General features: G+C 46.3%; 1 protein-coding gene across 11 annotated transcripts in view; it reads left to right on the forward strand.

Annotated features, from left to right (window-relative positions):
- The first annotated feature begins 425 nt into the window (after positions 1–425).
- Positions 426–14,113, forward strand: part of LOC147368219 (cytochrome P450 4F2-like) — a 31,484-nt gene continuing 17,796 nt past the window's right edge. For 4 of the 11 annotated variants that reach the window (XR_015166543.1, XM_086408706.1, XM_086408708.1 and 1 more), the window contains exons 1-7: positions 426–551; positions 878–1,105; positions 2,929–3,073; positions 5,812–5,865; positions 5,958–6,085; positions 8,486–8,607; positions 8,994–9,288. Coding sequence is in view for 8 of the 11 variants with exons in the window: in XM_086408706.1 (XP_086264832.1) it covers positions 908–1,105; positions 2,929–3,073; positions 5,812–5,865; positions 5,958–6,085; positions 8,486–8,607; positions 8,994–9,288 (942 nt within the window). In the remaining 3 variants the exon portion in view is untranslated. Of the gene's footprint in view, positions 552–877; positions 1,106–2,928; positions 3,074–4,639; positions 4,785–5,253; positions 5,409–5,811; positions 5,866–5,957; positions 6,086–8,485; positions 8,608–8,993; positions 9,289–14,113 lie in introns of those variants that run through there. The other 7 variants (XR_015166544.1, XM_086408707.1, XM_086408711.1 and 4 more) reach the window with 5 other exon arrangements.

Genomic DNA, 14,113 nt, shown 5'->3' on the forward strand with positions numbered 1-14,113 from the left:
CTGTTCTGCAGCAGTCACATCTCACCCCAGACCCTGGGCTGCTTGGAGACACAACCTGAACTCCTGCCAGGCTGTGTGTGCTCCCAAAAGCCAGAATTTTAACAGTTCTGAGCTTCCTGATTCCAGGCCTGGAAATGGTGCGTGAAGGCTTCCTGACCCATGTGTGGAGAGGAGCTGCAGAGAGCTTTGCCCTGCCCTCCTGTACATGTGTTTGCCTACCACACACCGGCCTTGGAAGTGCAGGGGTGGCTGTGAACCTGGAGGCCCAGAGTCACCTTTGTCTGCACCACAACTTGCTCACGTGGAAGGTACTGAGTCCAGAGGAGCCAGTGTCCATACAGGGGGGCAGATCCTGAGCTGATTCACAGGCAGCTCCCCCTCCCCCCACCCTGTATCCAGACAGCTTCCGGGTAGGGAGGAAGTAAAGAAGCTGTGGGGATTGGCTGGCTTAGCCCGGCCCCTGGCAGCTTCCTCTAGATCTGGGGTCAGACCCAGCCATCCCAGGAGGAGGGCAGAAGAAGTTGTGTGGGACAAGCCAGCCCACACGGAAGGTAAGAGGCTGGGGGTTCTGGCCCAAGGTGGGGAAGGTATATGCCCAAGGCAGGGTGGCTCCAGGGAATGAGATGACCTGGGAGATGAGTGGGTACCAGTGTGTGTGTGTGTTTGTGTGTGTGTGTGTCTGTCTGTCTGTCTCTGTTTCTCCCTCTTCCTCTGAGTTTGTTTCTCCCTCCCCTCTCCCAGTCCCTGTCTGTCTGTCTCTGAGCCCTTCTTGCCCATCCCCAGCACTCCCTATCCCTGCCTCTCCCTCCCTTGCTCCTCTCTCTCTATCCATCTCTGCCTCACAGCTCACCATCACTATCTCTTCCTTCATCCTCAGAACTCACCCTCCACCCCATCTGACCACAGGATGCTGGAGCTGAGCCTGTCTTGGCTGGGACTCGGGCCAGTAGCAGCCTCCCCATGGTTGCTGCTGCTGCTGGTCGGGGCTTCCTGGATCCTGGCCCACGTCCTGGCCTGGACCTACACCTCCTACAACAACTCTCTCCGCCTCCGATGCTTCCCACAGCCCCCAAAACGTAACTGGTTCTTGGGTCACCTGGGCCTGGTGAGTGTGGGCAGCAGATTGAGTCTGGGAAATCCAGGTAGATGGACTTCCTGGAGGTCAGGAATGGGGCTCAGGTTTGAGCTGGGGTCTAGGACAGCAGAGAAGACAGGGAAGCCAAGGAACCCCCTCTTCCCTCACTCATTCATTCCTCTACTCTGCCATCGAGACGTTCTCCACATCCTGTCCTTCCAGTCCTAGCCTGCTTTCGGGTCCATTCCCTGTCTGACTTCCACATGTTATGCACCTGATAAGATTCACTGTCCAGCGTCTGCTCTGCACAGGGCCCATATCCTTGTGTCTTGTTCTCAGCCACAGCTTTCCTAAGGGAAATAACTACCACCTCCCCATTCCCACCTACAGGAGCACAGCTGCCCACCCCCTCCCCTTTCCAGGACCCCTTCCTCTAATTTAACTATCATCCCTCCCCCGAAGATGTCCCAAAGGGCCTGTTGCCCAATCTAGATAAAGTCAGCTACTCACTTCCTCTTTCAAAAGCCTTCTTAGACCTACCCCACCTCCACACCTGCCTAGATTGTGCCCCAGACTGATACTTATGACTTGACCCCACTCATGATTAATGAAACAGGTAATCATCCAATTACTTAGTAACCACTTCCCAATTTGATGATAGTTTGGGGGAGCAGACACTACAGTGCCCAGTCCAGGACTGGAGCGATGTAAGCGCTCAAAATAAATGCTTGATGACCGAGGTGATCAACTTGCCATCACCTCCCTCAGTCAAGGTCAAAGGGATTATATTCAGCTCCCCCTATCTCCCAGACAACTTTTCCTTTCATGCCTGGGATGAGAACTACAAGTTGGGGGAGGACTTATTGCAATTACTATTCATTAAGGCAAAGTTCACAGTGGAGGGTGTCCAAAGCTCACCACAAAGATTTGCTGAGGTTCCAGATCTTCAAATGGTCTCAGCGAGCCCTGGAAGCAGCAGGAATGTTACAAAGTTCTCCAGTTCTGCCTTCCCTGCCTCCAGGGCTTGGCTGTGGGGACCAGTTCAGTCACTCTTCTGTGTGACTTCAGCTGAGCCACGCTCCCTCTCTGGGCCAGTCTCATCTAGTGCTTTGAATCCTCACCTTAGGGCCTTCGGATAGGGGAGCAAGTCACAAAGGTGAAAGTGTTTTATGTCACCTGCCTAGAGTACCTGAGGGTATTTGTCAGGTTTGAATGGAGCATCGTGAGGGAGAGGGTGCTTCACTAGGAGGCTACCTGCACTTCTTCCCCTTTGAGGGGATATGGCATCAGTTTCTTCTTTTGAAAATGTCACAATTGAAAGGCATGCCCATAACTTGCAGAGAAACAGACAGGATGCACTCTGCACCGAGCCTGATCAGTGAAGGTTATAGTCCATGTTCCTCCTTTGGTTAATAGGCAGAGTTCATGTCTGTCCCTGGGGGATGGCCAGGGCTATAAGGTCAGAGGTCTGCAGAACCCTTGCCATGCAAGAAATCAGAAGCCATGTGGAGCAGGAAAAACATGGGAGGGTGTTGGACCAAAGCCCATTCATCCTGCTACCCACAAAGCTGCTCACTGAGGATCTCCTTCTTAGATTGCCCTTGCACTGGGACCACTCCCAGGACAAGAAAAATGTGTCTTCTCAAGCCAAGATTTGCCTCCCTGTGGGCAGAGAGCCTGTCTTCTCCCTGTGCCCTGGGATAGACCCTTGGGACTTGGAGAGCCTCCAGGTGCCTCCTTCCCCCAGAGGGAAGGAGGAAGCAGAGATTCCCTCCATCTGTATAGGATCCCACACTCTGTCCACCTCAGTGGACTCTCCTTCTGTGAAGTGATGGCCCTTACCTTGCTTACAGGTTCCCCCCACGGAGCAGGGCTTGAGCAAAGTAACTCAGCTGGTGACCAACTACCCTCAGGGTTACTTGATGTGGATGGGCCCCATCATCCCCCTGGTCATTTTCTGCCACCCTGACTTGATCCGGACTTTTGCCAGTGCTTCAGGTACCCAGGCAGAGCTGGTGGTGGTGGGTGCCATGATACACCTCAGGGCTTCCAGCCGCACCCCTGCCAAGCTTCCATGTGGCCCCTACAGGACCCCAACCCCCTTCCCCTCCTCTCTCTGCCATCTTCCTCTTTCCTTCATGTATTGATCACTGCCATCTCACACCCTCCTCCTTTCTCTCACTGCCATTTACACCCCACCCTGGTGTCCTGGGCAAAAGACAGGACATGAAGATTCAGATTCAGGCAGAGAGATCTGTGACCTGGTGTGGTCAGGAATTGGCCAGAGGGAAATGAGCTCTGCAAACCCAGAGAAGAAGCAAGATTCTCTTCTAGGGGATGCTGGAAGGATTCCTGGAGGAGTAGTTGGAACTGGGTCTGGAACGACGAGCAGAAAGTTTTTAAAACAGAGTATGGAGTGATGCATGGGCATCCATAACATCCCAGGTCCCCTGCCAGACCTTCCCTCAGTCCCCACCTATCCCCAGGTGCTGAGCAATGATGGCTTATGGCTAGCGTACATATAAGTTGCTATTCCCATGACATCTACCTCTCTGGTGGGTCACTTTATTTTCCCCTATCTTGGAGCTGGTCCACTTCTAGATCAGTGCCCTCCTTCTCCAGTTGCCAGGAATCTTCCTGAGGAGACTCCACCCCACCCTGGCTCTCTTCCCTTGTCCCCTACCCCTCCCATCCGCAGACAGATGACCAGGCAAGCAGGGGAACAGGCAGCGTGTAACAGAAACCTGAGTTCAGACCCAAGAATGCAGAGTGAACATGAGAAGGGCCTTGGCTCACTCTGGCTGCTGAAGTCTCCTTCAGCTGTTAGTGGTAGAAATGCCACCCCGTATGACCTATGGAAAGAAAAGGAATCAAGTGACTATAAAGTCCAAGGAGGGGTATCTTCAGACCCAAATCTATCCATATCTATATAATGTCGTAAGAAATCTGTTTTCCTTGTTTAGATCTCTGTTCCTCTGTGGTGGCTTCCCTATCATCTTGGTAAAACTGAATCCAACAAGCTCAACCCCCATGGAAAAGTGAGCTCATTGACAACATTTTCAGGAAAAGACACAGGATTTCCCTAGCCTGTGTTATAGGACCCATTCCTGTGTCCATGAAACTCTGAGTATCCAATCTTGGAGGTGGTTTAAGGGTCCTCTAAGCTGTTGTTTTGAGGCTCAGAGTGATTTGATGGTTAAGAACAGACCCTGGGTTCAGATAGATGTGGCTTATTGTCTCAGGCTTATTGTCTGAGAGAATGTGGGCAACAGACTCCATTGTTCAGAGCCTCAGTCTCCTTATCAAGAATATGGGAATGGAAGAGAAGTCAGGGGAACACGGTGTTTGGGGTCCAAACAGAAAAAGACCCTTCCTATCCCTATATTCAAGGGACCCCAATTATCACGTACGGAGGATAAAGGGAGAGAGGGTGGCAGGAGGCTTAGGACAGAGGAGCAGCTGCTGGAGGTGATTCACCGTCCCAGCTCTGGATCACTGCCCTGCAGGTCCTTCCCTCTGGCAGCCTAGAAGAGTGTGAATTGGGTCCTATTTGTTCCTCTCCAGATTCAGAGCTCAGAGGAAGGTCTCCTGTACACTCAGGGCCTGGCCAGCACCTATGGGGATGCGTGCTGCTGATGGATGGGACCCTGGCACGCAATCATCCGCATCTTCCACCCCACCTGTATCAAGCCTGTGCTCTTTGCTCCAGGTAGACGCCTCCCTGGCCATAGCTTGCCCATTGCCAGGGTCTCTGTGTTGCCTCTAGTTGTACAAGTGACCAGGATGCAGGCAGAGGGGGGCATGGCAAAGATGCCACTGTCTCCCACTGCAGAATCCCAGCTGCATGCTCTCCAGTCACGTCTGTGCAATATCTGCTGAATGGCCACGTCTGATCAGATTTATGTTTCTACGTGGATTCTGGTTACAGTTGGTGTATGTTATATCTAGTAATACCTGGTATATGTTTAAATATGAGTTCAGAGATGTTCTCAATCATGTCTAGAGCTCATCTGTGGCCAAGGACATTTGAGGCATCTTGAAGCCTCTCTGGTTCTTGTCTGAGATGCTGTTAGAAATTGCCTGGTTCTCCAGTTGGTCACTTCTGGGTGTCTGTCTGAAGTCTGGAACTCCAGGGTCACTCTGAGAAATGCCTGAGACCTTATGTGAATCTTGTCTGATGCTTAGGATATGTTTGAGTTTTGCCTGGTTCAGGTCTGTGTCATCAGTGTATTCAAGTCCTGTCTGGAGTCCACGTGGGGCACACTGAGGTGATGCCAGATTGTCTTCAGGCCCATGGCAAAGCATCCTGTCATGTCATCTTGTATCATTCATGGTATGGCCTTGTTAGGACTTGTTAAGATATGGGACCATGTCAGATGTCTCAGAAGGGGTCAGTGCTGGGGCAGATGTGGTGTCCTAGATCCCTGTAAAGGTGTTTTGTAAAGTGATAGACCATACTTGTGAGGTAGAAGATGCAATGTCCAGTCATATGTCAGGTTGGGGTGTGTCTAAGCACATTGAGATGTGTCTATGGGCCCTGCCTTTGCTCTGTTCTGTGCTGTGGCCTGGTCTGGTCTGGTCTCCTCTCCCCTCCCAGCTTCCTGTGCTCTTGGTCCCATTCTGCTATGTTGGGCTTGGAGGGGGAATGCTGATTCTTGGCTGGGAGCCTCCACTCCCCACTAAAAGACCCTCCCCTCCCCATCTCCTTGGTCCCTGGTGGTCCTCATTCATATCAGCTGCCATCGCACCCAAGAATGTGGTCTTCTACAACTTTCTGAAGCCTTGGCTGGGTGAGTAACTATGAGTGAAGGGGGTTGAGGGTGACTTTGGGGACCCAGGGGAAGGTCTTCCTTTGCTCACTCCCTGTGGCTGTCTCTGCTAGGGGATGGGCTCCTGCTGAGTGCTGGTGACAAGTGGAGCAGCCACCGTCGCATGCTGACACCTGCCTTCCACTTCAACATCCTGAAGCCCTATATGAAGATTTTCACCAAGAGCGCAGACATCATGCATGTGAGTCTCTTGAACCCAGGGTCCCAGCTGGAGTCTTGGGGAAAACAGGGACTCAGAGACATCTTGTCTGGATTTCTCCCTCTTCTGATTGGCTTAAGTCCATCGTTGGTCCTTTCTCAGCCTCAGTGTCCTTGGCTATATAAAGAATGTAATATGATCCCTGCTTTGCAGGGTGGTCAAGATATCCTGCAAGCTGAGCTTCCCTGGTGGCTCAGATGGTAAAGAATCTCCCTGCAATGCAGGAGACCCGGGTTCAATCCCTGGGTCAGGAAGATCCCTTGGAGAAGGAAATGGCAACCCAGTGTTGCCATTCTCCAATGTTCTTGCCTGGAGAAGTCCATAGACAGGGGAGCCTGGCAGGCTACAGTTCATGGGGTCACAAAGAGTCGTTCATAACTGAATGACTAACACTTTCACTTTCAAGATATCATAATGGAGCCACATCCCTGGCACATAGTAGATGCTCAGAAGGTGTTAGCTTCTATTTTACCTTCCCAGAAGCCTTAGAATCTTGAGACATATTTGATGGTAATAATTAATATGAGTATCAGGCAGTAGTTGTTTCTGAGTAATGAATCACTTGAAAACAATAAGGATTTAGTATTTACAGCAAGACTGTGAGTCAGTTGGGTGGTTTCTCTGGATGTGGATGGGGCCACTCATGTACCAGTGATCAGCTGAGGGTCTGGTCATGCTGGAATGTACCCTGCGGTACTGCAAGACTCAAGACTGAAGAAAGAGCTGGAGTCTATAACACAGACATACATCAGTGGTTTAATGGATAAGAGGATCTTATGTGTCTGAAGCAAAGTCCTGGAGTGATATCCCATCATGTATATCTGTGGCTGACAGCAAGTATGTCAGCATTTACTGATTAGGCTCCATGAGTAAGAGGAAATGTGAATAGGGTGTAGGTGAAGCAGGGACTGGTCAAGCATGGGATGTACAGAGAACAAGAGGACAGCTGTCTTGGGTGGCCTGACCATACAGATAGGAAGCATTGCTGGTCTGGGGTCAGTCCTCTCACAGGTTTGAAGCTTGGTTGGCTGTAAGCTGATCTAGCATGACCTCAGGGAGGGTAAATAGACTTACTTTCATGGGATTCTCTCCCTTCAAAAGGCATCTCAGGCTGGTTCATATGGTAGACGTAGGGTATGAAAAGACTGAGAAGAAGTGCCCTTTGGGGTCTAGGTTTGGAATGATCACCTCATCATTTTCACTGCAGTCTGTTGACCAAAGAAAGTCCAGGGCCAGCTCAGAATCAAAGGATGGTAAAAGAGGCTCCACCTCCAAGTAGAGTTACTGAAAAATTACATTGCAAAGGGTTTTGATATACACATGGGAAAGTAAAGAACTGGAGCACAGGCTTTTGTGAAGTGCCTGTGATTTTTTTCATACTTGCAAGCCCATAAGAGAGCTTGTCACTGTTTCTTGGATTCTGCCAGGATACGTGAGACTCCTAGGTCACAGACAAAGGACAGTTTCTTACTCTTGGCACAGCAAACAGCATGTGCTTTTTGTTGGTTTGCATTCTTCTTCCAAGTCACCAAATCTCATGCAAATAACACAGGTGGGCTTCTATGGATGCCTACTCATATAGTATATTATATCACAGAGGAGGGAATATTAGTTTTAGGAACTCTGTGACATTTATAGCAGTTAGAAGCAAGCTTGATATTTTCCAGGGGAACACATTACCTCACTTATCAAGGTTGTTTGCTACAAACACAACTCTGAGAAATGGTCCAGGTAAAGAACATAGGGGTCTTAGAACTTTTTGGCAAAACCAAAAAAAAAAAAAGTGCAGGAGTACTCAGGGCCCATGGAGGACTATCTCTATTAACATAGGGATCATTTTCCTAATCAACTTATAACAATGAAAATGATGAAAACTAGCATTTGTTAGCACTTACTTTATGAAAAGTTGACCAATGGTGCACAAAGTATGAGCTCAACAGATAAAGAATCCACCTGCAATGCTGGAGACTCAGGAGATGTGGGTTTGATCCCTAGGTTGGGAACATTCCCTAGAGGAGAAAATGGCAACCCACCATACTATTCCTGCCTGAAAAATCCCAAGGACAGAGGAGCCTGGGGGGCCACAGTCCAAAGTATCAGACACAGAGTCGGACACGAATGAGTAACTGAGCACACACTCATGCACATAAAGTATAGTAGGTAGAATCAGGATTACAAAACCCAGACCTTCCGACTCCCAGTCATGGAGACTTCATGTCCTAATAGTAACAGTTTTCACTCCTACATGAGCCTGGTCCTCCCTGGGGGTGGGTGCCTCGGACCAGGAGACAGAGCCCAGGAAGTGCATCTTGGTATCTGGGGTTAGGAAGGGGCACCAAGGAGGCAGTTCTCAGCCTCAGCTGTGTCCCCTTCTCTGTTCAGGCCAAGTGGCAGCGTCTGATCACAGAAGGCCACACCCATCTGGACATGTTTGAACACATCAGCCTCATGACCCTGGACAGTCTGCAGAAATGCGTCTTCAGTTACGACAGCAATTGCCAAGAGTGAGTCTTACCCAAGGGCCTGGGGAACATGAGCCACAGACCCACGGGAGTAGATGGGTGAGGGAGGGTTGACCAGGACAATCAGAAAGGTCTTCTTGGAAGAGGTGGGTCAGATCTGGACATTGAAGAACAAGAAGGGGAACGAGAAGAAGCCATCCTTTTAGGTGGGTAGAACTGTTTGATAAAGACCAGGAGGCTAGGAGGAGCACGGTATGTGCAATAGTGAGGCGACATCTTGGAGATAAGGATGGAGGCATTGGTATCTTTATATCTTAAGAACATTCTGAAACCAAAGAGGATATGAACTTTCTCCTGGGCTTTCCAGAGAGCCATGGAAGGTGTTTGAGAATAAGAGGGTTCTGTTCAAAGCTTATTTCAGACATCAGATATTTCTTGCTCTCATCCTGTAGGAAGCCCAGTGACTATATCGCTGCCATCTTGGAGCTCAGTGCCCTTGTGGCAAAACGATATCAACAGATCTTCCTGCACATGGACTTCCTGTACTACCTCACCCCTGATGGGTGGCGCTTCCGCAGGGCCTGCCGCCTAGTGCATGACTTCACAGGTGCTGTCATCCAGGAGCGGCGCCGCACCCTCCCCAAGGAAGATATTGATGACTTCCTCAAGGCCAAGGAGAAGACCAAGACTTTGGACTTTATTGACGTACTCCTGCTGACCAAGGTGGGCTCCTCTGGGATCTGAATTCAAGAAGCAGTATAGGCCTTGGGAACTTGATTTAATCAAAGTTAAACTGGATTGAACTGGATGCAGAGGGTGCTGGGGAGCCATGTGAGATTCTTGTTGAAGGAAGGGCTGGGTTAGGGGTAAGTTTTAGAGATGACCATGTGGAATGCACAGGGCTTCCCTGGTGGCTCACAGTCAAGAATCCACCTCCAGTGCAGGAGGCCCAAGTTCTATCCCTAGGTCAGGAAGATCCCCTGGAGTAGGAAATGGCAACCCACTCCAGTATTCTTGCCTAGAGAATTCCATGGACAGAAGAGCCTGGTGGGCTTCAGTCTGTGGGGCTGCAAAGAGTCAGACAGGACTGAGTGACTAACACACACACACGTGGGGTGCAGCCTGCAGGGGACTACTAAGTCTGAAACTGTGAAGGCCTGAGATTTTACTCTCCTTCCCAATTAGTAAGTTAGTCTACTACAGAAATAGACTGTATATATCCATGTATACATAGAGAATACTGGATCATAAGAATCCATTTATTACTTATAGCAGTAACAGTAACCAGAGCAGAATGGTATCTCTGCTCCCCCATTCCCAAATTCCTCTGAGATCTCCATGATTTCTTTATCTTCCCATGTAGCCATACTTGACATTACAGAAAAAAATACCTTCAGTTTTCTTTTATTTTTTTATTTTTAATTAATTAATTTATTTTAATTGGAGGCTAATTACTTTACAATATTGTACTGGTTTTTGCCATACATTCACATGAATCAGCCATGGGTGTACAGGTGTTCCCCATCCTGAACCCCCCTCCCACCTCCCACCCATCCCATCCCTCTGGGTCATCCCAGTGCATCAGCCCTGAGCACCCTGTCTCATGCATCAAACCTGGACTGGCAATCTATTTCACATATGGTGATATACATGTTTCAGTGCTATTCTCTAAAATCATCCCACCCTCACCTTCTCCCATAGAGTCCAAAAAGTCTGTTCTTCACATCTGTGTCTCTTTTGCTGTCTTGTATATAGGGTCACCGTTACCATCTTTCTAAATTCCATAAATATGCATTAATATACTGTATTGGTGTTTTTCATTCTGACTTACTTCACTCTGTATAAAAGGCTCCAGTTTCATCCACCTCATTAGAACTGATTCAAATGCATTCTTTTTAATAGCTAAGTAATATTCCATTGTGTATATGTACCACAGCTTTCTTATCCATTCATCTGCTGATGGACATCTAGGTTGTTTCCATGTCCTAGCTACTGTAAACAGTGCTGCGATGAACATTGGGGTACACGTGTTTCTTTCACTTCTGGATTCCTCAGTGTGTATGCCCAGCAGTGGGATTGCTGGGTCATATGGCAATTAAAAGACCCTTACTCCTTGGAAGAAAAGTTATGACCAACCTAGATAGCATATTAAAAAGCAGAGATATTACTTTGCCAACAAAGGTCCGTCTAGTCAAGGCTATGGTATTTCCAGGGGGCATGTATGGATGTGAGAGTTGGACTGTGAAGAAAGCTGAGCGCCGAAGAATTGATGCTTTTGAACTGTGGTGTTGGAGAAGACTCTTGAGAGTCCCTTGGTCTACAAGGAGATCCAACCAGTCCATTATAAAGGAGAACAGTCCTGGGTGTTCATTAGAAGGACTGATGCTAAAGCTGAAACTCCAATACTTTGGCCACCTCATGCGAAGAGTTGACTCATTGGAAAAGACCCTGATGCTGGGAGAGATTGGGGGCAGAAGGAAAAGGGGACAACAGAGGACGAGATGGCTGGATGGCATCACTGACTTGATGGACATGAGTTTGAGTAAACTCCAGGAGTTGGTGATGGTGTGCTGTGATTCATGGCGTCGCAGAGTCAGACACGACTGAGTGACTAAACTGAACTGAACTAAATGGCAGTTCTGTTTCCAGGTTTTTAAGGAACCTCCTCACTGTTCTCTATAGAGGTTGTACTACTTTGCATTCCCACCAACAGAGTAGCAGGGTCCCCTTTTCTCCTCACCCTCTCCAGGATCTATTGTTTGTAGACTTTTGGATAGCAGGCATTCTGACCAGCGTGAAATAGTACCACATTGTGGTTTTGATTTGCGTTTCTCTGATAATGAGTGATGTTGAGCGTCTTTCCATGTGTTTGTTGGCCATCTGTATGTCTCCTTTGGAGAAATGCCTGTTTAGATCTTTGGCCCATTTTCTGATTGGGTCGTTTATTTGCCTAGAATTGAGCTGCAGGAGTTGCTTGTATATTTTTGAGATTAATTCTTTGTCAGCTGCTTCATCTGCTATTATTTTCTCCCATTCTGAAGGCTTTTCATCTTGCTTATAGTTTCCTTCGTTGTGCAGAAGCTTTTAATTTTAATTAGGTCCCATTTGTTTATTTTTGCTTTTATTTCCAATATTCTGGGAGGTGGGTCATAGAGGATCCCGCTGTGATTTATGTCGGAGAGTGTTTTGCTTATGTTTTCCTCTAGGAGTTTTATAGTTTCTGGTCTTACATTTAGATCTTTAATCCATTTTGAGTTTATTTTTGTGTATGGTATTAGAAAGTGTTCTAGTTTCATTCTTTTACAAGTGGTTGACCAGTTTTCCCAGCACCACTTGTTAAAGAGATTGTCTTTTCTCCATTATATATTCTTGCCTACTTTGTCAAAGGTAAGGTGTCCATGGGTATGTAGATTTCTCTCTGGAGTTTCTATTTTGTTCCATTGATCTATATTTCTGTCTTTGTGCCAGTACCATACTGTCTTGATGACTGTGGCTTTGCAGTAGAGCCTGAAGTCAGGCAGGTTGATTCCTCCAGTTCCCTTCTTCTTTCTCAAAATTGCTTTGGCTATTCGAGGTTTTTTGTATTTCCATACAAATTGTGAAATTATTTGTTCTAGCTCTGTGAAAAATACCATTGGTAGCTTCACAGGGATTGCATTGAATCTATAGATTGCTTTGGGCAGTATACCCATTATCACTATATTGATTCTTCCAATCCATGAGCACATTATATTTCTCCATCTGTTAGTGTTCTCTTTGATTTCTTTCACCAGTGTTTTATAGTTTTCTATATATAGGTCTTTTGTTTCTTTAGGTAGATTTATTCCTAAGTATTTTATTCTTTTCGTTGCAATGGTGAATGAAATTGTTTCCTTAATTTCTCTTTCTGTTTTCTCATTGTTAGTGTATAGGAATGCAAGAGATTTCTCTGTGTTAATTTTATACCTGCAACTTTACAATATTCATTGATTAGCTCTAGTAATTTTCTGGTGGAGTCTTTAGGGTTTTCTATGTAAAGGATCATGTCATCTACGAACAGTGAGAGTCTTACTTCTTCTTTTCCAATCTGGATTCCTTTCATTTCTTTTTCTGCTCTGATTGCTGTGGCAAAAACTTCCAAAACTATGTTGAATAGTAGTGGTGAGAGTGGGCACCCTTGTCGTGGTCCTGACTTTAGGGGAAATTATTTCAGTTATTCACTGAAATTGAGGATAATGTTTGCTGTGGGTTTGTCATATATAGCTTTTATTATGTTGAGGTATGTTCCTTCTATTCCTGCTTTCTGGAGGGTCTTTATCATACATGGATATTGAATTTTGTCAAAGGCTTTCTCTACATCTATTGAAATAATCATATAGCTTTTATTTTTCAATTTGTTAATGTGGTGTATTACATTGATTGATTTGTGGATATTGAAGAATTCTTGCATCCCTGGGATAAAACCCACTTGGTCATGATGTATGATCTTTTTAATGTGTTGTTGGATTCTGTTTCCTAGAATTTGGGTAAGGATTTTTGCACCTATGTTCATCAGTGATATTGGCCTATAGTTTGTTTGGGTGGTTTTTTTTTTTTTTTTTTTTTTGGTGGCATCTTTGTCAGGTTTTGGTATTAGGGTGATGGTGGCCTCATAGAATGAGTTTGGAAGTTTACCTTCCTCTGCAATATTCTGGAAGAGTTTGAGTAGGATAGGTGTTAGCTCTTCTCTAAATTTTTGGTAGAATTCAACTGTGAAGCCGTCTGGTCCTGGGCTTTTGTTTGCTGGAAGATTTCTGATTAGTTTCAATTTCCATGCTTGTGATGGGTCTGTTAAGATTTTCTATTTCTTCCTGGTTCAGTTTTGGAAACTTATGCTTTTTCTAAGAATTTGTCCACTTCTTCCAAGTTATCCATTTTATTGGCATATAGTTGCTTATAGTAGTCTCTTATGATCCTTTGTATTTCTGTGTTGTCTGTTGTGATCTCTCCATTTTCATTTCTAATTTATTGATTTGATTTTTCTCCCTTTGTGTCTTGATGAGTCTGGCTAATGGTTTGTCAATTTTATTTATCTTCTCAAAGAACCAGCTTTTGCTTTGTTGATTTTTGCTATGGTCTCTTTTGTTTCTTTTGCATTTATTTCTGCCCTAATTGTTAAGATTTCTTTCCTTCTACTAACCCTAGGGTTCTTCATTTCGTCCTTTTCTAGTTGCTTTAGGTGTAGAGTTAGGTTTTTATTTGACTTTTTTCTTATTTCTTGACGTATGCCTGTATTGCTATGAACCTTCCCCTTAGCACTGCTTTTACAGTGTCTCACAGGTTTTGCATTCTGGTGTTTTCATTTTCATTCATTTCTATGCATATTCTGATTTCTTTTTTGATTTGTTCTGTGATTTGTTGGTTATTCACCAGAGTGTTGTTCAGCCTCCATATGTTGGAATTTTTAATAGTTTTTCTCCTGTAATTGACATCTACTATTACTGCATTGTGCTCAGAAAAGATGCTTGAAATGATTTCAATTTTTTTGAATTCACCAAGGCTAGATTTATGGCCCAGGATGTGATCTATC

Source organism: Bos grunniens, chromosome 7 (assembly GCF_055505025.1).
Source record: "Bos grunniens cultivar Pamir isolate PY7600 chromosome 7, Bosgru_T2T1.0, whole genome shotgun sequence".
NCBI lineage: Eukaryota > Metazoa > Chordata > Mammalia > Artiodactyla > Bovidae > Bos > Bos grunniens.